The sequence below is a fragment of the Betta splendens genome, chromosome 4 (genome assembly GCF_900634795.4).
Source record: "Betta splendens chromosome 4, fBetSpl5.4, whole genome shotgun sequence".
In the NCBI taxonomy this organism is placed as follows: domain Eukaryota; kingdom Metazoa; phylum Chordata; class Actinopteri; order Anabantiformes; family Osphronemidae; genus Betta; species Betta splendens.
The window spans coordinates 3,728,415-3,750,854 of NC_040884.2; the positions used below are offsets into that span (position 1 = coordinate 3,728,415).

At 45.8% G+C, this 22,440-nt stretch overlaps 1 protein-coding gene across 15 annotated transcripts in view; it reads right to left on the minus strand.

The window, feature by feature from the left end:
• The window catches only part of lrrc7 (leucine rich repeat containing 7), a 60,654-nt gene that overhangs the window by 3,984 nt on the left and 34,230 nt on the right, over window positions 1-22,440 (minus strand). For 6 of the 15 annotated variants that reach the window (XM_041070606.2, XM_055507798.1, XM_041070604.2 and 3 more), the window contains 31 exons: window positions 20,693-20,895; window positions 19,318-19,435; window positions 19,114-19,192; window positions 18,468-18,557; window positions 18,084-18,140; window positions 17,524-17,587; window positions 16,892-16,966; window positions 16,655-16,799; window positions 16,487-16,559; window positions 16,297-16,314; window positions 14,460-14,589; window positions 14,259-14,374; window positions 14,014-14,083; window positions 12,495-12,594; window positions 12,258-12,382; window positions 11,934-12,152; window positions 11,696-11,818; window positions 11,340-11,451; window positions 10,451-10,676; window positions 9,619-10,119; window positions 9,197-9,421; window positions 8,875-9,109; window positions 8,358-8,705; window positions 7,814-8,086; window positions 7,101-7,313; window positions 6,311-6,478; window positions 5,004-5,123; window positions 4,714-4,921; window positions 3,991-4,259; window positions 3,319-3,411; window positions 635-709 (listed from right to left, as the gene is read on the minus strand). In XM_041070606.2, the coding sequence (XP_040926540.1) occupies window positions 635-709; window positions 3,319-3,411; window positions 3,991-4,259; window positions 4,714-4,921; window positions 5,004-5,123; window positions 6,311-6,478; window positions 7,101-7,313; window positions 7,814-8,086; window positions 8,358-8,705; window positions 8,875-9,109; window positions 9,197-9,421; window positions 9,619-10,119; window positions 10,451-10,676; window positions 11,340-11,451; window positions 11,696-11,818; window positions 11,934-12,152; window positions 12,258-12,382; window positions 12,495-12,594; window positions 14,014-14,083; window positions 14,259-14,374; window positions 14,460-14,589; window positions 16,297-16,314; window positions 16,487-16,559; window positions 16,655-16,799; window positions 16,892-16,966; window positions 17,524-17,587; window positions 18,084-18,140; window positions 18,468-18,557; window positions 19,114-19,192; window positions 19,318-19,435; window positions 20,693-20,881 (4,857 nt within the window). In that variant the 5' untranslated portion in view covers window positions 20,882-20,895. Of the gene's footprint in view, window positions 1-634; window positions 710-3,318; window positions 3,412-3,990; window positions 4,260-4,713; window positions 4,922-5,003; window positions 5,124-6,310; window positions 6,479-7,100; window positions 7,314-7,402; window positions 7,747-7,813; window positions 8,087-8,357; window positions 8,706-8,874; window positions 9,110-9,196; window positions 9,422-9,618; window positions 10,120-10,450; window positions 10,677-11,339; window positions 11,452-11,695; window positions 11,819-11,933; window positions 12,153-12,257; window positions 12,383-12,494; window positions 12,595-14,013; window positions 14,084-14,258; window positions 14,375-14,459; window positions 14,590-16,296; window positions 16,315-16,486; window positions 16,560-16,654; window positions 16,800-16,891; window positions 16,967-17,523; window positions 17,588-18,083; window positions 18,141-18,467; window positions 18,558-19,113; window positions 19,193-19,317; window positions 19,436-20,692; window positions 20,896-22,440 lie in introns of those variants that run through there. The other 9 variants (XM_029148933.3, XM_029148932.3, XM_029148925.3 and 6 more) reach the window with 8 other exon arrangements.

A 22,440-nucleotide genomic window follows, 5' to 3' on the forward strand; every position in this document is an offset into this window, starting at 1 on the left:
TAAACATACTTCTAAATTAGCGACATGAATAGTAGCATGTCATGCTAATCTGTTGTCTTACTTTGCTTCTCACTTTCCATTCTCTCTTTCTGAAATTTTAAATATAAACAAGATGTGAATACGTGGGAACTGTTAAAATTCTACGGGAGGAATTTTGAGGCGCTTGAAGCCAAAACACAATTGCTACAAAACGCACTAGTCTATGTGCACGTACTGCAACGTTCTCATAAACCTCTGCAGCCGTCGTCTGACTGAGGCACCTGAGCAGCAGTGAAGGATCTTTGTGAAACTCGCCTTGTTTTTTGAATTTTTTTCAAGCTCCTTGAATAGCGTTGCCTTGAAGAAAGTTGCCTTCACTGTTTACTTGGTCCGAGGCAGACAGTGAATGAGAGAGAGGGTTCGGTGGCATGCCAGGATCCACAGACATGCACACAGAGGCAGAACATACAAGCAGGCGAGCTGAAGCCTGACACACGTGCAGCCTGTGCTCATATCAGCGCGAGGTGCTGCGTTGATGACTCTGTCCCGCTTCATGCTCTGCCTCTATGCTTTCAGAATAAGGGAGGCGTTGGGAGGGGTGAACGGGGAGGGGGAGGTGGGTCTGGGCCCGTGCGATGACGAGTGAGTGCGTTACCTGCAGTATCTTGTCTCCAGGCTGCAGGGCGGAGGCAGCGGGCCCGTCATGCTGTACCCTAGTAACAAAGATACCCTATAAGTCAAAATGATACACCGTTAGGACAACACAGGGACACGATGGTTTAGAATCTTTGCCTTTCTCATTCTCCTCTGAAGATCCACCCACCCCCACACATGAAAAAAAAATAAAAGAGCAACATCGAATTTCTGCCAGAAATATATATACGGACAGTTCATTTGTGCATTCTCTTTGTTCTAAATTTGGAGCCATGCAAATGATGCAGATATGCTGTTCACAATAAAGCTGTTAGTTCCTCACAGTGATTCATTCAAGGTTGTGGACATGACTTGGTTTTATCCCACAAATACATGTCAAGATGGTTTACCAGCTATTTAAACAGATATAAACTTAGCAGAGAATAGACATGAAGTTAGAAAGAGAGAAAATAGATGCACAGTAAATATATATATAGAGTAAAGGAAGACGAATAGGTGTGGGATGGGTTCTGACTACGGGACGTAAGTAGGCAGCAGGGAGGCCAGAAGAAATTTCACCCCCCTGTGTTCCCTCTATAACCCAAGGCAGAGATTGTAAAAACACCAACATCTTTTCACTGAGAGCTAAAAGATGTTTTTTTGGACACAGAAAGCGTGGGACAACGTGGCTGTGTCAACTCAACATGGCGGCGGACATGTTGACAACACACAGCGTGCCTAACACAGACATGTGCCATAAAGAAGTCACCAAGACCAGAAGGACGCGAGAAGCCGCACGGAGCAGACAGATACTGCATGTCAGCGGGGCCAGGATGCAGTATCACCACGGCGACTGCAGCAGATACAGCGAGCCTCATACAGTACCACAAGCCAGCACTTTGACTCACTAAACGACGTAGTGAAAGCCAGTCACATATGAAGCTCACTGTACGTTCGTTAGCAGTTTGAGCATTAGTCACAACAACCAAACATTTACAAACTAAAAGGCAGTTGCACAAAAAGCTTCTGTACCTTTCCAATAACCATCACATTTGTTTATCGGGAACGAGGAAATTTGGCATCACGAGGTTTTTGCAGCTCATGATGACGTGTAGAAGCTTCATTACTGCTCGTTAACAGCGGCTCAATGTGCAACGGTGACACATGTGGCAAACACGAGGTACAGAGACGTTCAGGGCCCAGATCTCTCTGAAAATCCATGTTCTGCCTGTTTACAGAACTTGGATTCCTCTCAGACTGAGCTGTGATAAAGACCTAAACCTCAACCCAGAAGTCAGACGACTACTTGTTGGACAGCGGATCGGGTTGAGCTGGTCTCACATTAAAACAACTTGTTAGACACGATGTTTGAGGCTTTGTTAGTTTGAATATTTGATTGAATGGATCATCATTCACGTAATCAAAGCAGTAGAATAAACTACAGCCACATACACAAACTGTTAAATACTATTTTAAATTCTCACTATCACTCATTTATAGCGCTCCATGCGTTCTCCTCCTGCCCACTCACATTGGAAGGCAGTTGTACACAATGACCACAAGGAGGCGCCACATTCCTGTGGAACCGTCGTGGTTATAGTTGACTCCAGGCTCCAAACTACAGATGTATAATTCATAAGTCAAGCTGTTTTATTGCAGTGTCCATCTATCAACACAATATAGGGCGCCCTGAATGGTTTAAAGACAATTTCAACTATTTCTGGAATCATTAACCTGACTGCACCTGCTCTGACGTAAACAGTCACAAAGTAAATTCACTCGTTCATTAGGATGCGCAAACAAGCACATATTTCACATTTGATCATTTCCACGTTTGTGTGTTTGCTGACGCTAAGTGATGTCCAGCAGAAACCCAGAAGAATTGCAGGTGATCAGATGATAAAGTAACAGAGAAACTACTTGTCTCCGCTGAACTAAACTTAAATGATGACTTGATTAATTCCATTCATCACATGGGATGTTCGGGGGCTGAAGGTTTAAAGAACTCCTCTTGTAGACGTTCTATTTTTAGACCAACTGTCTCGTCAGTTACTCAACCTCCAAATAACAGTAAGTAAAACCTGTCAAACTTCCCATCCTCAGATCAAAGTGTGGAACATCTAAAATCACCCACGGTGTCCCAGAACCAAGGAGCCTGCTTAAAATAGCTGAGAGCTCTGCAAGCAGCCGCGCTCGCGCTCTCAGTCTGTCTATAGCAGCGTGTTTCTAGGACAGACTGCCATGTGCAGCAGACCTGGGGGATCTGTAGCCCCAACAGGCTCACTGACAGAAGCAGTCAATGTGAGAAGCAGGGACGATGAGAGAGCGAGGCTTTTCTTGAGATAACACCTAGCATGTGCTCATGGGCACAAGTCATCCGCAAAATATTTAACTACTGAACTTTGTTGGTGCAAGTTTATGTCTCAACAGAGGGTCAATTCTGTGAACATGCACCACTGTGAGCGCTGCGAATTTGCAGCAGATGATGCGCATCCATCTTTCGACGTCTTCAGCGTTTCGCATACACAAACCTTGGGCTGAAATCACAGACTCACGGCTCAAAGTTAACCAAGTCAACCGCCGCCCCACGGATGCACACGCACACAGACAGATGAAACACTGCGGCAACAAGCAGCAGTTTCCATGGCAACGCTGAGGTAAAGTCGGAGAGGCCGCGATTGGCTGGCAGGCTGGGCCGGGTCGTACCATGTCAGAGGGTTTGAAGGGGTTCCCCTGGCCGCTGATGCCCCCAGAGATACTGAAACCAAGGCCCGGGTTCTTCTCTATCCTCACACACAGCTACAGAGCGAGACAGAAGAGCAGAGACAGAGGAAGAGAGAAGGGCATCTCAAAGAGAAATACAAACACCAGAGGAAACACACAGCGCGTACGGCGGGCGAGGACGTTCATGTGATGTGACACGCTCTGGAGCTCGTCCATTCACTGGCAAGAACAATTAAGCCGCAAATATCTTCGCCTGAGTCATTCTAATTTTGACATCTTGTACTAGGAAGGTGAAAACAAAGCCTCTCAGGAATATCAGCTGATCTGCTTCGTGCTAATGACTTCATGTTCCTACCAAGGCCGGTGCAGTTATCTCCATCTGTGAAGTATCTCAGATTTAGAACTACTCCTCCGTGTCTTTTTCTAGACCAGCTTCTTCACAACCTGTTGCTGTTAACGTGCTAAAATTACACTCGCATGTAGTGGATAGCGCGTCCCTTCAGCTGAATGCTTTTTGGCCTCATCTGCACCATCTGAATGTAAATGCTAAAATATTACCACATCGGCAGCATATTTAGCTGGTATTCGAGCGCAGCCCAGTTTCAAACAGATCTCCAAGGCAGCGTGGGATGTGGTTCGCAGACACACAGATACCTGTTCCTGGAAACCGTCCGTGCTCTTCTGGCCTTTGGTCTGCAACAGGCAGCGAGCGCTCTGGGGCCGTGGGTTGGTGTGGGTGGTCATGACAACCTGGTTGCTATGGATCATGCCCTGGTTGCCGTGATACTGGGGGTTTGTGGCAGGAAGGGAGGGCTGATGGGAACTGTGGGAGGTGTGAGGGTTGTACTGGGGCTGGTTCCCGGATGAGGACAGGCCTATGGGCAGGCCAGAGGTGGGATAAACCTGACCAGGATTGGGAAGGCCTGGACGGGATGAGAGAGAGAGAGAGAGAGAGAGAGAGAGAGAGAGAGAGAGAGAGAGAGAGAGAGAGAGAGAGAGAGAGAGAGAGAGAGAGAGAGAGACAGACAGAGAGAGACAGAGACAGAGAGACAGAGACAGAGAGAGAGACAGAGTGACAGACAGAGAGCAAGAGAGAGGGGGGGGGGAGAGAAAGAGAGAGTGCAAGAGAGAGAGAGAGAGAGAAAGAGAGAGAGAGGAAGCGAGAGAGAGAGAGAGGGAGAGAGAGAGAGAGCAAGAGAGAGAGGAGAGAGCGAGACAGAGCGAGACAGAGAGAGAGAGAGAGGTTGCTAATAATAATTTCTGTGTAGGTTTTCACATTGCACAGACTCTTCACACCGGCACAATATTGCAACTAACTGCAGACTTTTATTTGACATTTTTTATTATATCCATATCATTTCTATTATTATAATTTACCTTGAGACATGTTGCCTTGGTACTGCCCCGGTCCAGAAGGAACCACCGACAGAGGCATTCCTGGCTGGTACTGAACGCCTTTGTTCATCATGCCGTCGTAGCCCTGCTGCCCAACCACACGATGAGGAGTGGTGGCCGAGGAGGAGGAAGACGAGGTGACGATCATGGTGTTGTGTGACTGATGGGAGGGGTTGTGGGAGTGGGCGCTCTGTGGACGGAGGGAGCACAGTCCGTTACAGTTTGTTTTATACAGCAATTACGGGCGCAATTATTATTATTACAGTTCTCACCTTCTTCATGAGGTTATCAGGCGGAACGTCCCTTCGGCCAAGAGAGTAGGGAACCCACTGGTTACTTCCTGGTACCCCTTCCTGGTCATTATCCAACATGGCACCCTGCTGAGAGGGGGTCTAAGGGATGGAGACAGAGAGAGACAACTACCGTTACACAAACCAGCATTTCAGTCAACCTAACTTCTTTTAGATGGTTGTGTTATGTGACAGCATTGTGTCCAAACAAAACTGATACAGTATGGTGTGTTGTGTTACCAACATTTTATGTTTAACCTATGTTTAGATTTTATTTCGAAGCTCATAAATATAGTCTATTTTGTGAAAGTGATGCATGATCTGATTGGCCAGTTTGTTGAAGTCTGCCTGAGGACCACATGTTGCCTAGTCTAGACCCCCCTTTTTTACAGTAATAACCAATTCTGCAATATTCTAGCGCAGGTTGCGGAATCAGAAGTCTAATCAGTGCAATGAACAAACACAAACACTGCTCTGAGCTGAAGAGCACGAACACCAACAATCACGGAAGAAAACAAAACTTTAAAAAGAGGGGGCAGCGCCGGAGCCCAAATCCATGACCACTTATAAATTTCCACACCACTTGACACCAACCAATGCAGCATTTTGAAAAGGATAACGGTAGAGACCCAGGGAAAAGGGTGACACAGACATACTGGTTTAAATTAAATAGATGGCAAGAGAACATACTACTATAGACATATAAAAATAGTATCAAAGCTCAGTCAATAAATCTTAATGTGTGCAGGAGATTTGACCAAACTTTACTGAAACTGAACAAACAACCAATCAACAGGAATCAGCCTTCGCTTCTGCTGATGCTGATGTTTATGAGAAGGACAGAGCAAATAAAAACAAAAATAACTTTGTATATTTTAAATGTTACTTAAATTAACGGTAGTAGAACCATAAATATAGGCTGATATTATAAATAATCCAGCTTCACAGTAGGTGCTGAAATGATTACATGTGGTGCAGACATGCAATGCTCAGCAGTTCCATGTGTCACACAACATAGATACAGTACGTATGCCTGTAGACCCACATAACACAGAGGCTTATGATGCAAAGATTGTCTTGAGCTGGTTTAGAATATGTTGATATTGAAACTTTGTTCGGTCCAAACCTGAACTTGTTCTCCGGCTGCTACACTTGACCAGTGAAGGCAGTCAGGTAGACAGGATGTATAGGAGTATATTTAATGGTAATGTATAATATTAGGTAGAAATACTATGTGTGCAGTATGAATAGCGGTACCAGGGGTTTATTGCTTTCATATGGATACTCACAGCATTAGCAGACGGAGGAGGAGGTAGTGGCAGCCAGCGGCCAGCAGGGGGCTCATGCTTAGTGTTATTGTAAACGTTAAAGTTCAAAGTGCTGCTGCGCCCCTGGCCGTGACCCCCGCCCTGACAGAGCATGCCCAGCGTGAGCGTGTTGTGCTTTAGGACACCACTCTGATTGGAGAAGACAACATCACATGACATGGGTGAATGTAGTGTGGAGGGGTGGGGCGGAGCCAACACAGCGGGCTGCAGCGCGGTGACGACACACTGTGAGCTCCACAGACAAATAAACAACAGCAATAACACTGATAGAACAAGAACAACAATAACAACAACAGTGCTGGTTTGCTGAAAGCACAGAGGTATGTTAGCTTGTGAACATTGGGTCATTCAAGACACTAGTAGTGGGCTAGCATGTAGGTTTACTCATTGGTAATGCAGATATAATACAGTTGAATAAACGACTTTCTTGCTTGTCTGCAGATTCATATTTAGCGAACAGACGTGTGAGTGCTGGTGACATTCTCATCTTCTTCTAGCTGATCAACAGTCCAGGTTTCGCTGCACCGTATCTCAGGACATGCGATTCCCTCGGCACATATCCACAGTAGTGAGTGTGCAGTAGGTCAGGCTGACAGAGCGACAGTGTGGAGTGGGCACATGCAGCTGGACACCAATCTGCTCGACCTTACGACACACACTTACACAGATACGTACAGGAGGGGCCTCCCAGTGCAGGTGTGTGTGAGTGTGAGTGCGTGTGCCTCCTCGTGTCTGCGTTGCGTTCACATACCCTGTCCAGCCGTTTGGCCTCTATGTGCCTGAGTAGTTGCTGCCTCCAATCGGCAGGCATCTTGGAGGTGATGTCTTCGGGTTTCTGTGGTATGACGGGTCTTACTTTGATGGTGTCATCGGGTGACTTCTCGGGGCAGGTGGCCAGGGCGTACTCTGGGGGCATCTTCTCTAGCAGGGCGGCCATGGTTGGACGAGCGGACACTGGTCGCGCCTGAGTAGAAGAGGTTATTGAAACTCAAGTTTGTCTTGATAGTGATACCTTTTATTTAATTCAAAGCATGGTTTTCTGCATGTGTATGGTTAAATGGAATATGAGAACACCTGTCAGGCAAGCAGAGAAATTGAGGCTCTTTCCAACCCTCACTTTCGACCTTGTACTTAAGATTAACTGACTGTAGTTGTACTGTAAGTGGTCACGTTTAATTTCTAGCTGCTAGCGTCTTTCCTGTACCCTGCTCCTTCTGATTCAGTACTTTGTGCATGCATCAGTATGCCGGTGGCCTCCTCTCTGTTACTATTTTAGGAACGTCTGACTTAGGCTTAACCCACAACATCCTGAAGGAGTTTTCATGGACTTGGGTTTGCCTTGGGATCTGGGAGGTGTCTGAAGTAAAGGACACTTGCTTTAATTGAGGATGATGTAACTGATGGAAAAGAGAAAAAAAGTGACTAGATACATGCAATAAGATACATGCAAGTTGTATATCTTACAGCAGCAGGTATGTAGCAGGCATCTACCTGAGATGCACCATACGTCTCAGTACTGTAGCTCCTGGCAGACAGGGGGCGGCGCTGAGTCAGACTCTTGGTTGGATAACCAATCATGGGCTTCTTCTGTTCCTGGTAGGTGGGATAGTCATCCTCATAGCGGCCGTTTCTCTTGTTGTGCAGCATCTGGCTTTGGCTGTCAGCCATGTTGCTGTGAGCAGAATGCTCCATGGGGGTGGAGTAGGCAAGAGCGCGACTGTAAAGAGGAGGGTCGGCCTGAGAGAGAGGGCAGAGTTTCACCAGATCACAATTTTTAACACATTTACCACAAAAGCAAATTCAGGCTATGTCTATCAAATTAGCAGTTGTAACAAAAATTCTTCCATAACCATCAACATTAGGCAAGTAGACACAGTGTGGAAGGAAAGGTCACAGTTCCCTAAATTAATCTTCAGATTGTCGTCCTGTAAGGTGTCAGTAAGCCTCACACACAGCCATTTAACAAGCAAAGAACCCACATACACAAATAATCATAACTAGCCCCCACCTGCTGTCGGTACTGAGCTTCCTGCAGCGCCTCCTGCTGAGCTTCGTGGACTCTGCGGAACAAAGCCAACTCTGTGGAGCTGACCAGGGAGTCTGCTCGCCTCAGAAACCCTGGTCTGGACCTCTGTGTTGGGATGGGCTGCTGCTGGTTTGGTGGGCCGTCCTGACTAATCGGTGACTGGGGGAAAGAAAACATCTCTAGCGGTGGATATGCACGATACCGAGGGCTCACCAGCTCCTTGGGTAATGTCTTCCCAGTTTGATTGAGATACTCCAAGGCCTTTGACGAGTGGTTGATATAATCTGGTGTGTTGGGGAAGGGAGGGGGAACGCGACGATCCATGGTCACCTGATTGGTAACAGTGAGTTGGCAGTTAGTCCACTAAACCTTTAGGCTTTTAATATGATATTATTCCTCCTTAATGCATGCACACTTACTCAATCACACCATTAAAAATTGTAAATGTATCAGTGGCTATGCTCAAATCTCTACAATAACAAAGTCTGAAGCCAGTGACCTGGGGATTGTAGTTCTGGTCAAAGTGGTAGGCTTTCTGTGGAATGGCAGGTTTTTGGTTCTGTCCTAGCTGGTTCTGGTTGCTGCCTCCATGTCCTGGGAAGCCCAGCTCATCATCTAACATGGGGGCAGACTGTGACCGGGACATGTTGGTCTGCTCCATAGAACCAGGCAACTCTGGGCGGTCCAAACTGGTCTGCTGCTCAATGGATGAACTATAGCTGTCCATGGGAATACTGACGAGAAGAAAGAAGAGTCGGCTTCAGCAGCTGCAACCTTTCCAACACTTTGACCTCAATGAAACATTATCATAAAAATCTTACCTATAGACCTTGTAGGATCCAATGTCTATCTCATCAATACTCTGCGACTTCTTAAACTTAGACCTCGTCTCCTTCATCATTGGGGACAGACGGTCTGAGCTTTTACTCATCACCACCGTAACCTTGTTGCCCCCACTGACACTTAGATGGTCCTTCCTGTTCTGCTCCCCTTGACTGTCATGATAAGTCCAGCTGCCAGGCAAAGGTCCTACTCCTTGTTCTAGCCTAAAAGCAAAATTTAAGAAATGGCTTCAAATCAAGCACAAAACTGCATGATTACATAAATATTGGTACCAGGTGACCAAAGTCATCTGTTGATTATGTTTGATTTAATCAATCAATTAATGGAGAACTTAAACACACTTTCTTTGGACTAAACAGCTCAGTGCTGTTGTAAAACTGATACAGAGCCTTTCAATCACCTTGAGTCCATGTCTTTGCGATCAGGGTTGGGACTAGATGTGGGTGTGAGGTCCAGCTTGGAGGGAAAGGCGGTTCTGTCCTCCAGCGGGCTAGGAGTTCGCGTCCAATTCTGCCAAGGATTCTGTGGTGCTGCATTGGACTGTGGGTCATTGTCTGGGGTGGAGCGCTGATTGCTGTGGAAGGGAAGCGTCTGCGTGTCCAACTCCAGCGGAACTCCTACAATTCGCTCTTGCCTGAGGAGTGGGCGACGCCCGTGTGTTGATTGGCTGCGGGGTTTCGACCCCAGAGGAGGATTTCCTTGACTTGTACCAGATGGAGGATCGAGAGGGGACTCCTCAGCATCAAAACCTGTGTTGTCATAGTGAGGCGCCTCAGCCCAGTCGAAAGGCTCACTTAGCGGGCGTCGATCTCCACGCTGCTGCAGAGTTCCCGATGGAGGGGTTTCTCTCTGAGATAGCAGGGGCTTGGAATCAATGGGCTTAGGGAAGGACTGGGCCAGTCTATAGGTGCACACAGACACAGTCACTGGCTTTGTGTTTGGACGTATAACATGTACACAACAAAAAGAACATTCACAGATCACAGATTGTAATCCTAGGAGTAGTAAGCGGATAGCGAGGTTGCAATTAAGGCAGAAAGAATACATTTATGTGATGCAGCATCCTAATGAGTTTCTGACCTTGACCAAGTTCAGAAGATCAAAAAGAGATTGGAAGATGGAGGCAGAAGATCATAGGTGAAGCAACAGGACAGATGATGATGATAGGTGGAAAAGATGATAAATACTCCTAAAATAAATAGTCGATGGGTATCACCCAGGTGTGTTCGCACCTGTTGGTCCAGTGTGTCTGAGGCCCCTGGTCCTTGGTGGGAGCTGGTAGAGCCGGAGCGTGGGGGTGGGGGTGGGGGTGGGGGTGGGAGAGAACGTGTGGGTGCGTGTTGGCCGGCGGGTTGGACGAGCCCGAGGAGCCCTGTGACGGGGAGTAGTCGGAGTAGGTGGCCGAGGAGCCGCTGTGGTTCATACAGTGGAGTTTATCCACCTCCTCATCCGTCGACTCTGGATGCACAGACAGAGAACTTGTGAATTTTACAGCTGTATCAAATCTGAATCTTAAACCACTAGTCCAACTGAAATCAAGAGCCTCATAGAAATGAGACCTGGAAAGCACACGGTCTTCTGGCTGCTCTGTATTAATGTCAACACCACTAATATCAAACCAGCAGTTTGAAGCCTTTCCTAAACTTTGCTACAAAACCCTTTATGAATAATTCACACGTAGCAAGATGAACAAGCTGTTTGGTTTTAATTCTCCAGCGTGTTCCCAGAAGGACGCGTAGATTACACACAAAGCAACAGTTTGCCATCGGGGCGCAAATAACAAACAATGTTTTGGTTATTTGTTCAGATTAAAAATGAAAATGGATTTTTTTATTGTGCAGTAAAACTTGTTCTCATCAAAACTTTTCGATTTTTATTTCAAACCGAGAGAAAAGGTTTAACAACAGGCTGCAGACCTGTAAATTCACTGAACATGTTATGTTGCTCCCTACTGCTCTTTGTTACATGCTCAAATCATTTGCTTGCCACCATGACTAATTAATGGACCAAATTACAACATGGCCCAGAGCGCTTTAAATGACTGTGCTGCATTATGTGTCTACATGGGTGTGTACACGCTCCCCTGTGTGTCTGTGCAGCCAGACGCGATGAAGGAAATACCTTTCTTGTCCTTGCCAAGCAGCACCACCTTTGGTTTGTACATCGGTGGCTCCACCAGGGTGGGCCTCATGTCAGAGATGCGGATGTCGTTGGGGGAGCCGCCCATCGAGTCCTAAGCGGAGACGAGCACCTGTTAAAGTACGGTAGCTAAACCGAAATAAACAGTAACTGACGCTAACGTTACAGATTCTTGATCCAGATCTTGGCTACATTTAATTGATGCAGCCCTAAAATATTGCCCTGAGACTATAGAGACTGTGACAGTATATGGATCCTCCTACTTTACAGCGATGTGTTAAGTTTACGTTGCATTTGATCCACGGGTGAGTGTGTGTGTTGCACGCTGTGCGTCCGACCTCAGAGCTCTCTGTCAGATCCTCCTTGTCCTTCCTCTTGGGAATGTCGATGCCAGAGTTATGCATTGATCCCTGATCCATTAGCTGACTCTGAGAGAAGTCCTGCATCTCTCTGTCTGTCACCTAGAGGATGCATGAATAAAAGTGTGGTATTTCCATCAAATGGAAGCCTATATTTAAAGTGGTCAGTCCAGTACTTTGCCCCCTACTGGGTCACCTGAGCATTTGTTCATCGTACCTCTTTAGGAGGTAGGGGCCAGGGTGGTTCATAAGGTTCTTTGCTGAGGTGTGTGTGCTCCATGTTGGTTCCTGCTGATGTGATGGTGCCTGTGCTCAGCTGGTGCTGGTGTCCATGTCCGCTGTGAACGCTTTTACCCACAAGGCTTTGCACTGACTTGACCATGTTCTTCAGGTCCTCAGGGTACGGGGTTGGGTATCGCTTTAAATTAATTTCCACCTACAATAATCAAGAGAAATCCTTTTTTGTGGTCTGCTAACTGCAGGTTTGAAGCTGAGGTTTTGCAGATCAACCAGACAAAGAGATGGATAACGTTAAGCTGACCTTGACCTTCCCAGAGTTGTCCTCTTCTTCCTTCTTGTCCTCGAAGTCGAAGGCCACAGTCATCCTCTGCTGCCTCTGCTCCTCCCACAGAGTCGGATTAAAGCTGTCGCTGTCTGACTGATAATCTGCACACACACACACACGCAGGCAAAAACATGAAGCGCAGGAACAAACACTTTGCTTAAAAAACATGAACCCTAATATTATAATTCACATTCACACATGCACAGTTCGTACCCTCATCATGGCGCGGTTGCTGAGGAAACATGTAGTTGGTCAAAACTTTCTGTTTGGTTTCTGGGTGGGCTTCTGTCTGCAGTGGAATCAGGGCCTTGGACTGCAAACAAACACGCGTTAAGGACCCTCACAAAGCTCCTGTTTATTATTTCACCATTAATCAATAAGTGAATCCTGCATGTGATCATAGCGAATAAATCTTTCAAAAGTTAAAGCTACTTGTAAAAAATTAATGGATTCATGAATAATTAGTTGTTTTATTAATTTTAAATATGTTATTCACATACATATATATTTATATTAATCTGAACAAAAGAAAGAATGAAAGAAAAGGAAAAACGACACCAGTTGACTTTTATAAAGCCAGAAGCAGCACATTTGACACTTGGGGCAGCTCAAGTGGTCTATAAATGGAGTAATTGAAGCACTGTGGCTGCTTTTCCTACAAGCAGGTGCCTCACTAAGATGGCTCTAAAACCTCAACACCTAATGCTCAACGAGGTATAAAAGTAGCCCCGGCGCAACAGCTACAGGCCTAAAGGAGCCTCTGAAGCTGGAAACATCTGCTGTCAAGTCAAATCACGGTGCAGGACGTGGACGTTGGATGTGCAGCTACAGGGAGCAACCGTTTAGTCCAGTTATATATAGGACAAAAGTGTTCATTTGATTTTCCTACCAACAATGTTGAGATTTGATGGATGAGTTTAATTATGACAAAATGTTATAACTTTGTCATTTCTGTAAAGATCCGTACACATTTTATGACCCAGTAAAGAAAAGAAAGTGTTTTTTCATCCTATCCTCATTTTCTTGACACTGATCTGATGCAATTAACACAAACTATCTATGTGCTTGTATGAATTATTCTTAATTGGATTTAGGTAATTTGCAAATGAATTTTACCAACAAGGGAAATCAATTACAAATTGCCAATTCTCAGTTTGCATGTTTGGTCTGTAAAGTGCAACATGGTAAAATACAATGGCATCTTGTAAAGATTGTGTTCTCTAAAATGGTAAATACAATTTATAAGTTTTACTGAAATGATAGTGTGATAGAAATAAAATATATTGTTTTGTGTATTATATGAGATAATCTCTTCACAAACATTCCACCTCTCTGTGATTTAGTTTAATAATCAAAATGTTGATGTGAAAAAAGTAACTGATACTGAGTTGAACTTTGATAAAGAGTGTGAATATGTAAGTGATAATTTTAAATGTAAATCCACCTCTGACCTGCTGCTTTATAAATTACATTTGACTTTTAAATATGTTCTCTTCTGATTACACATTAAACATCATGTCAAACCTTTTAGCAACAGTTTATAATCTCCGAATCATCTGTCCAGCAGGTATGATGGAATAAATGGGCCCAGTAAGTTTATTAATATATTGATGGCTTAAAATACTGGTGTCTGTGCTGCTTCTCTGGGAAAGGGAGACACTGAGACATAGACAGAGAGAGAGAGAGAGCGAGAGAGAGAGAGAGAGAGAGAGAGAGAGAGAGAGAGAGATACCTGATTGTCAGAGAGCCACAAAGCTGCCAGGTCCTTCAGCTTAGTAAAGGTAAACGGTAGATTCTTTAACCTGAGACGGAGGAGTGAGAGAGGAGAGAGATGTTTCTCTTGCCCACGCACTGTACAGCCCGCAGACAGCATAACCATGGCAACACACTCACCCGCTTCCATGGCAACCACAGGCCGCGAGAGCAACCGACAGAGCCATTGAGAAAGCGACATTGCGTGCGAGTGTGCGTTTGTACCTGTTGTCGCTGAGGTTAAGCACTCGCAGCTTGGTCATCTGTCCGATCTCGTCCGGGAGGAACTCCAGTTTGTTGGAGCGCAGGGACATCACCGTCACGTTCTTACAGTTACCGATCTGCAACGGGCCATTCATCAGATCACATTTATGCTTTTCAGCGTCGTAAAAAGCAGCAAACTAAAGGGCTGAAGGTTGGTTTTACCTCGCGAGGCAGCTCTGACAGGAAGTTCTCGTCGGCCGCGAAGGTCCTCAGGCTGTGCAGGTAGCCGATGGTGGGAGGCAACGACTCCAACTCATTACAGCTACAGTCCAACTCCTCCAACAAAGACAGACTGGGTGATAGGAATAGACAGAGAGGAACACATAAAGAGAAAATAGCATAAAGTAAATTGTTCCCTGCTGTTGCTTTACATAACTATAAGGGACGAGGGCGACACTTCCTGTTATTTTATCTCCTGTCAACAAAGCCTGTGAAAGGACTGAGGGTCTGTGTCCAGCGTGGAACAGGTATGACAAACACTGTGATGAGCCACACTGCCTCCAGTTAATCCCACACCCACCACCGTGCTCCTGTAAAATGCTTTTTAGTGCACAAAAGGTGCATTTACATGTTTCTGTAGCTAAAAATAGTCACAGAGGAAGTAAGAAAAACCACTGATCCCAGCTGTTTGAGGACACATGGCTGAGCTTCACATAGGATTTGTTGGCAAAGATAAAAATGCACAATCACTTCAGCCCCTTTATCTGTTTTATGACAAGACAACAAATTTGAAGGTGATTGTGTTGAGAGTAGTGGATCTTCATCACTGTGTGACTCGGTCAATGAAAATATTCAAATTAACGACTCAGTCAGAATATTTGTCAAATCGATGACCACCCGCCCTTGTTTTGATTCCCAACTCACTTCTCCACCGGTGAGAATCACGGAAGCATCCATGGCCGACTCCTACAGGACACACTGACCCCTCCCCCTTGACTGCCATCATCATGCTAACAGCAGGCTAATGTTAATGACACACCAATTTTACATTAATATACTGTCACTGTGAACATTGCATTAGTCCACTGTTATTATTCCCAGTGGACCGGGCCATCTGGCTCACCATAAGGCCTGAGAGGAGCGGAAGGAGAGGAAGTAGTTGTCCTCATATTACTTGGCTGCCTGAGCCACCTCCATAATACTATATTCAATGGCGCTGCGGCTCAAGCCATTAGTCATTTAAAAGGTGCAAGTACGTGTTCGTGACAGAGTCGCAAACCAGCAGCCACTCAAGCCACACAGCCTTTAATAGTCATCATGATGGTCCATAAGGAGTTTTGACATTACCTACATTTTCTTAACCTATATTTATCCTATATTCTAGTAGATAAAACCTCTGTCCTACAAAGAAAGAGATGAAAGTACAGCGTTCACCTTAAAACAACAGAGCGATGAGGAAGAATCTTCTTATCAGAAAGGAGACATTGATCTATACAACTACTTATTGAGCTAAACTAAAACCTGGGACTTGTTCAGGAAGACGAAATGTTTCTGCATTGTTCAGATACAAATGAGTGGAGTTGTTTAGTAAATCCATCACAGTTTAAGATACTTGAATTGTGAGCTTTCTGTTTTACATGTGTTTTTTTTCAGAAACTTCTTTGGAAAATTACATTTTAAGCTTCATTTTTATTACCAACCTAAGGCCACACATGGAGAAAAGACAAATTTATACTCAATTCAACGAATGCTCGTCATTTTTCAAAAGCAGCTAATCAGATTTCTGCGATTAAATCTGTACTGTGATGGATTATAATTAGAATCAAACTAATCATATTACTGTAATCATTTTACATCTGCAGCTTTTATCAAAGCTGGTCCAGTGCATTTTCAAGCAGTGATCCAAATATTTAAATGCATAAAGTTGAACAGAAGGTAATTTCCTGTCCTTGTATTTGTGTGTAACTTCTCTACACCAATACGTTTGCATCTGTAACACTGCTGAACACCTGGCTGTCTCTGAACGCACCCCCGGGTCCAGGAGGCTAATGTTACTCACCCTTGCTTGGGCTTCGCACTAATGCCACGGCAACGCAGCAAACACAACACACAAACCCCCCCCCCCAATAATCAGCCAGCGTTACATCAGAGCAACTAAAAGTAATACACAAGGGAAAAAACAACAACCTACTAGAAATAAACAATGTCCTGCTGAAATAATCAAGAGTGACCAGAGTGTGTCTGTTTACCTTCCAATGGTGTTAGGCAGTGAAGTCAGCTGGTTGTCATCTACCTTCAGAGTTGTGAGCTTCTTCAACATTCCTGTACCACACGCAAGGGCACACATGGTCACATAAAACACGCTACAGGCATGGAATTGGCCTAATAAAGAAAACCTCAGCTGAGTTGGAAGCTACCTATAGAGTCAGGGAGGCGCTGCAGCATGTTGGAGGACAGCAGCAGGTCTTCTAAGGCCTCGCAGCCTGAAACGTCCATGTCCAACGTCTCAATGCGATTCTTAGCCAAGTCCAAGTAACGCAACTGCCGAAGCTTCCCTATCGACTGCGGGCAGGAGGGTGAGGAGAGACGGGGACATTCGCATGAGCGGGAGAGGACACGTGACTGAGGATCAAACACGTCCGAGGATTTCTCACCCCGGGAATGGACTGTAGAGAGTTGTTGTCCAGCCACAGCTCCTTTAAGTTGTGGATCTGCTCCAACGCCTCTGGCTGCGTCATGCAAACAGATCAAAGCTCATACTTTACCAACAAATACAAAAAAAGCAGAATCAAATTTGAAACCAAAAATATACAGTAGATCTTTGGTGCATCCACAAACCAAGGCTTTGTGAAAATCAAAAACCCTCTGAGGAAACTGTTGGCGAAGTGAGACTGGCAATCGCTCCCTACGTGCCTACTCTCTCTTGGCAGGAAGCAGAACGCACAGACAGCCTACTCCTGTCAAAGTCGACTTCCTGTCTGAACCTGACGCCCCGTCTTCCTCCAGCATGTTGCCGTGCTCCATTTCAGGGTCCAGCTGAACTGTGCTCCATCCCTAAATGAGACCATCTACAGAGGATTCGACATATGCTGCGTTGGGTCTGGAGACGTAAACTTTGAAGGCGACGGCCCCTGAAATGGGACACGGCATCTGTGTTTCTGATTCTCGCCTCACTCGCGCCTTTCTACAATCACTGCCTACATCTCAACAGATAAACCGGTTCTGAGGCCTGAGTGCACGTATAAAAGTTGATGTAGAAATTAAATTAAATTGGTTGAAATCTCACCAGTTCAGTGAATTCGTTGCTACCTAAATCCAGCCTCTCCAACTGTGTCAGTCTGTGGATGGACCTGAGACGACAGAGAACGCGGTTACAAGTCAGTTTGAAATGACATCAATTACTGTCCCATCACAGCAACCGGTCGAGGCACAGGCTTCTGCTGGAGCTTTGTCTATGGGATAAAACTGCTGTGAGTGCTATTAAAGTTGGGCTTTGGATTGGACACGGGTACTGCATTATTACCGGCATTAGCACAGAACTGGTGCTTTTGGCCCATCCAACCAAAGCTACTCTTTGTTTTTCAAGGCTTAGGTGCGTTTATAGTGGAGAGCGATAACCTCAATGATAAGATAACAAACAGGAAACATTTAGGCCTCATCAGTATCATCAGTATCCACCAACACCTGCCCTGGATAAATATAGATTTAATCTGCACCCCTCAGAGAGCAGGGACACATTTGGTGATATCATGTAGCATCTGTGTGTGTGTGTGTGTGTGTGTGTGTGTGTGTGTGTGTGTGTGTGTGTGTGTGTGTGTGTGTGTGTGTGTCTTGTCCTTCTCTTACTTTGGCATGGTTTTCAGGTGGTTCTCTCTGAGCTCCAGGATCCGTAGTTTGGAGAGTCTGATGAACAGAAGGCACAAGGAAATGTAAATGTATTTACTGTATCCCTTGTCATCACGCTAGTAGGTGGCATTTAATTATTTTGATCTTGCACTAAAGTGTTCTATTCATTCATATGATGCACTTTGTTTGCTGCAACATATGAGAGGAAAGATGCTGATTTTCTAGTCATTAGTACAGGATCACGTTGAATCAACCCGACTGTGTTTCCTCATTATGTTTATGAGACAAGAGGCACCGAAGGCTTTGTAAAAACAATTTGTTTACACGTGCAGAGACGCGACTGATTCCATGAAGCTAATGATTCGGCACGTCGCATCCGCTTACCTGCCAAAGTTGGCCGGCAGGTACTCGAGGAAGGCATCGTTTAAGAAGAGCTGGGTGAGATTCAAGAGCTGCGTAAAACCATCTGGGAGTCTGGAAGAGGGAGATGGACAGAAACAAAGCAGCGATGGGATAAAACGCAGACCATGCTCCATAACGACACGCCTGAGGAAACGGTTAGCTGCTGTCAGCCTGCAGTTGACTCATCTGCATACGAACACACAAACTCTGCCGTCTGCGCTGTGCTTCACAGCCGCGCTTCATGCATGTTGCACGTCCGTAATATACAGCAGAACGGTGGGAGCTGCACATTGGTGTCACTACGTCCCAGTGCAGGATGCGAATCATGAATGCAGCAGTATGTGTTGGTACAGTATGGGCCCCGGGGATATTTATACCCTCTGTGCTGCTATAAACGGGATGAGTGATCATGTCCTGACACCAGCGTGTAACGGAGAAAAGTCGGTTCCAACAGCGAAATACAGGCATCAAACCACAAAAAGGCGGCTCCAGAAAAAAATCCTGTGAATTTAAAACGACATCTCTGTCTAAGATGAAGAAACCAGTGCTGTTTTTCAGAAGTCTTTGACTAGAATTAAAAAAAACTTCACAGGTTAGTCCAGATGTGATGCAGGTGTCGTTGGCTTACTTGGTGATAGGGTTGACACTGGCTTCCACCACTGACAGGCCTTTACAGCATTTTATATTGTCTGGAAACTCCTGAATACCTGTTGGGGAAAAGGGTGAAGTAGTGACAATTACTCTTGAATCATTCTCTCAAACAGGAGAATTTCCTGCTTTCTTTGTCAGACATGATGGTAAATGATCACGAGGCATTTGGTTTTGGCCGAACCATTTTTACTGATGTCCAGCTCCTTGAGGTTAACCAGGCTGGCGATGGTGGTGGGCAGGTTGGACAGGTCGTTATCAGGCATGCTCAGCTTCTTCAAAGCCTGGCAGTTGAAGAGTTGCTAAGGAACGAAAAAGCAAAGTGACACGGAGCTTTACTCCAAAAGTGAAAGCGTGGCAACAATTAATTAATTACAACAATTAATTATTGAGACATGTTCAACCTGTAATTTCCACCGGCTCACGACAGCTAAAATTGCCCTTGAGTGACAACCACAATCATGTGGGGACACGCGGGAGAAAGGGTGTCTGCCTAAACTACATCCTCAGCATCCGCACAGGATGGAGGCCTGAAAGAGTCACAACCAGTGGGTGATCACCTAGATCTGAGGTTTGATCTGCAGAGCCCCTGAAAAAACAAAACAGCTGCTTTGAATTCCCCGCGCCACGTCTGGTCAGCGGCACCGAGCCTCATTCACACATCTACAAACATACGCACGCTGCTCCGTCCAATCATTTCCCCACTGTGTGATGTGAAGTCTCTAATTTTGTCTCATAATTACAACAAGCATATGCTCACACACATTCAGCCCCACAGGCACTTTCCAAGAGTTTCCAAGTCACCTAAGCTGGATGTGTAATAATTAGAGGGAACTCATGCAGACGTTATAGCTGTCATTAAATAAACCCTACAAGAGTATTTGTGTTATTTTTTACTGGCCTGTTAAAGCAGACCAATATTTTAGCTTTTGTCAGAGACTGAGGAGCTTTAGCTGCTCACACGCCGCTGACATTAAGGCGCTGACAGCCTCAGCAGCTTTCTACAGCGCTGGCACAAACGCGTACACACTGTTAGCGCTGTCACGGCGGAGGACACTTTGTGAGGTGACACTTACACAGCTCTGCAACACTGACCCCGTCCACAACAGCTATATGTAAAACTCTGTGTCACTGAAACCAGGGCAGGATCTAAACTAAGGGAGACAGGACTGTAATAAACAGCAGCCCTGATTCACCTTGAGACCTGGGAGGACGTCCCTCGTTTCAGGGCGTAACCTGCGTCACATCACAGGTTTCCTGTCACTAACACATCCCTTAATCTTTACACCCTTCACTTCTTCTCTTAACAACAGCTAACAAAATAAGATAAAAAATAATTTAGACAAAACTAATTCAGACTATAGCATATATTTGATTAAAAAAAAAAGAAATCAACATCTAGCAAAAATTGTACCGAGTACAATTTTATCAACCTATAAAAATTAGCGTACTCATTAAAATTGCTAAAGCAGCTGCGAGACCCATAGAGCAGGGTTTCCATGGCCTGGGGTCACTGTAGGTCACAGGTCTGACACGTTAAACTGGGTTTTCACAGCTACCTTGGGCAGTTCCTCGATCTGGTTGGCATCGAGGTAGAGCTCTTCCAGAGTTCTCTCGAAGCTGAAGATCTCCTTGGGGACCTGCTGCAGGCTGCAGTGGGAGTAGTCCAACACCGAGATCACCTCCTCTTCGCCACGGAAGCACCGGCACGGCACCAGCCGGCCGATCAGCTTCCGCTTGGTGGTCATTTCCAGACACTGCACTGTGGACACGAGAAGCAAAGAAGGACGGCGATGAGATCTCTGTGTCCACGTGCGTCGATGACTGGACGTGAACATGAAAATGCATCTTCTGTAAAATGTTAAAAAATAAGTCTAATAACGCTGCATTAATTAATATTGACAAATAATGATGAGTAATGGCGTGAACGAACAACACAGCATTTACACCTACTGCAAAACCTTCTATAAATTGTGAGGGTGTAAAAATGACGCTGAACTCGTCACCCTTCAAACCTACACCAACTATTTCTGCGCCAACATTTGGGAAACGGCCTTGTGACCGACTGCCACCTGGTGCGAAGTGTAGAGAGACCACGTTCAACTCTCACATTCTGCTTCAGGAGGAGCTCCAGCTGAAGACACACATGTGCACTGAATGAGGCAAAGGCCGGAGGCTCAGCAGAAGTTCACATGAGATTTCAGGAGTTTTAGTCAAAACACAAGAGACTTTTCTTTTGTGTAAAACAGCTTTAATGGAGAGAGACTGTAATTAGTCTGAGAGCCTCAAACAGCAGCGTTGTTTGTGCTGCAAATCGAGGGAGACGGATCAGAGCTGTCCCAGTCCTAACACAGAGCTGTCCCAGTTCAGACAGAGCTGTCCCAGTTCAAACAGAGCTGTCCCAGTTCAAACAGAGCTGTCCCAGTCCAAACACTGTCACACACAGACGATCATCAAGAGGCAGAATTTTACTCAATGCAATTCTGCCGTCATTTAAAAAGCCAGAATGAGTCAAACCAGCAAACCTGGGTACAAGTCCTCCAGTCAGGACTCATCATTCAGCCCAAGCTTCTCAAACCCAAATGTTTACCTTCAATCCACTGAAAAATAATGACAGCTCTTTATGGAACAAAGAGAGAATTCTCATTTATGCGACTGCTGCCTCAATTTCCTGTTTGAAACGCAACTGAGTGCAAATCAGCTGCGCCGCAGTTGATGAGCAGCGGGGCAGGAGAATAACAGGAAGTGATGAGGAATTAATTGTGTAGGAGTTCGACAGGAGTCAGAGGGAGGACAGGAGGCGGGGAAGGAGCAGAGGGAGAGCAGAGGATGCTGGGAGATAAGACGCAGGCCTTTATCGCTCCCTAAACACACGTGTCCATCTGCACAGAGACCACTTGAGCTCAGGACGCTCCGTTATCGGCTTCGGTTTGCTGCAAGGTCAGTGAGGGCTGATAAAAACACTGCCGACCCTCCAGGACCTTTATCTAGAAGGGCTGGAACATTAAAATCAATAGCTGAAGCGGACGTAATGAGGCGAGACAGGACTAGTGTTTGTCTGCTGCATGGGAAAGCCCTGCCGCCGTCGCAGGCCTCACACGGCCCATCGGCCCCTTTTTACCCGGCGCTGGTGCTCGATATCAGAGCTGCTTAATTAAAGTCAGACCTTAAGAACCCGCCTGATGCGTTCGGGTGCAGCGTCATCTTCGCACCTGCTCCTGTTCATTCTCAAGCCTCCACACATCCGACCAAAGAGCTGCACGGCTGATTCATATCTGGAATACTGTCGCTGCCGATTGAAGACGGA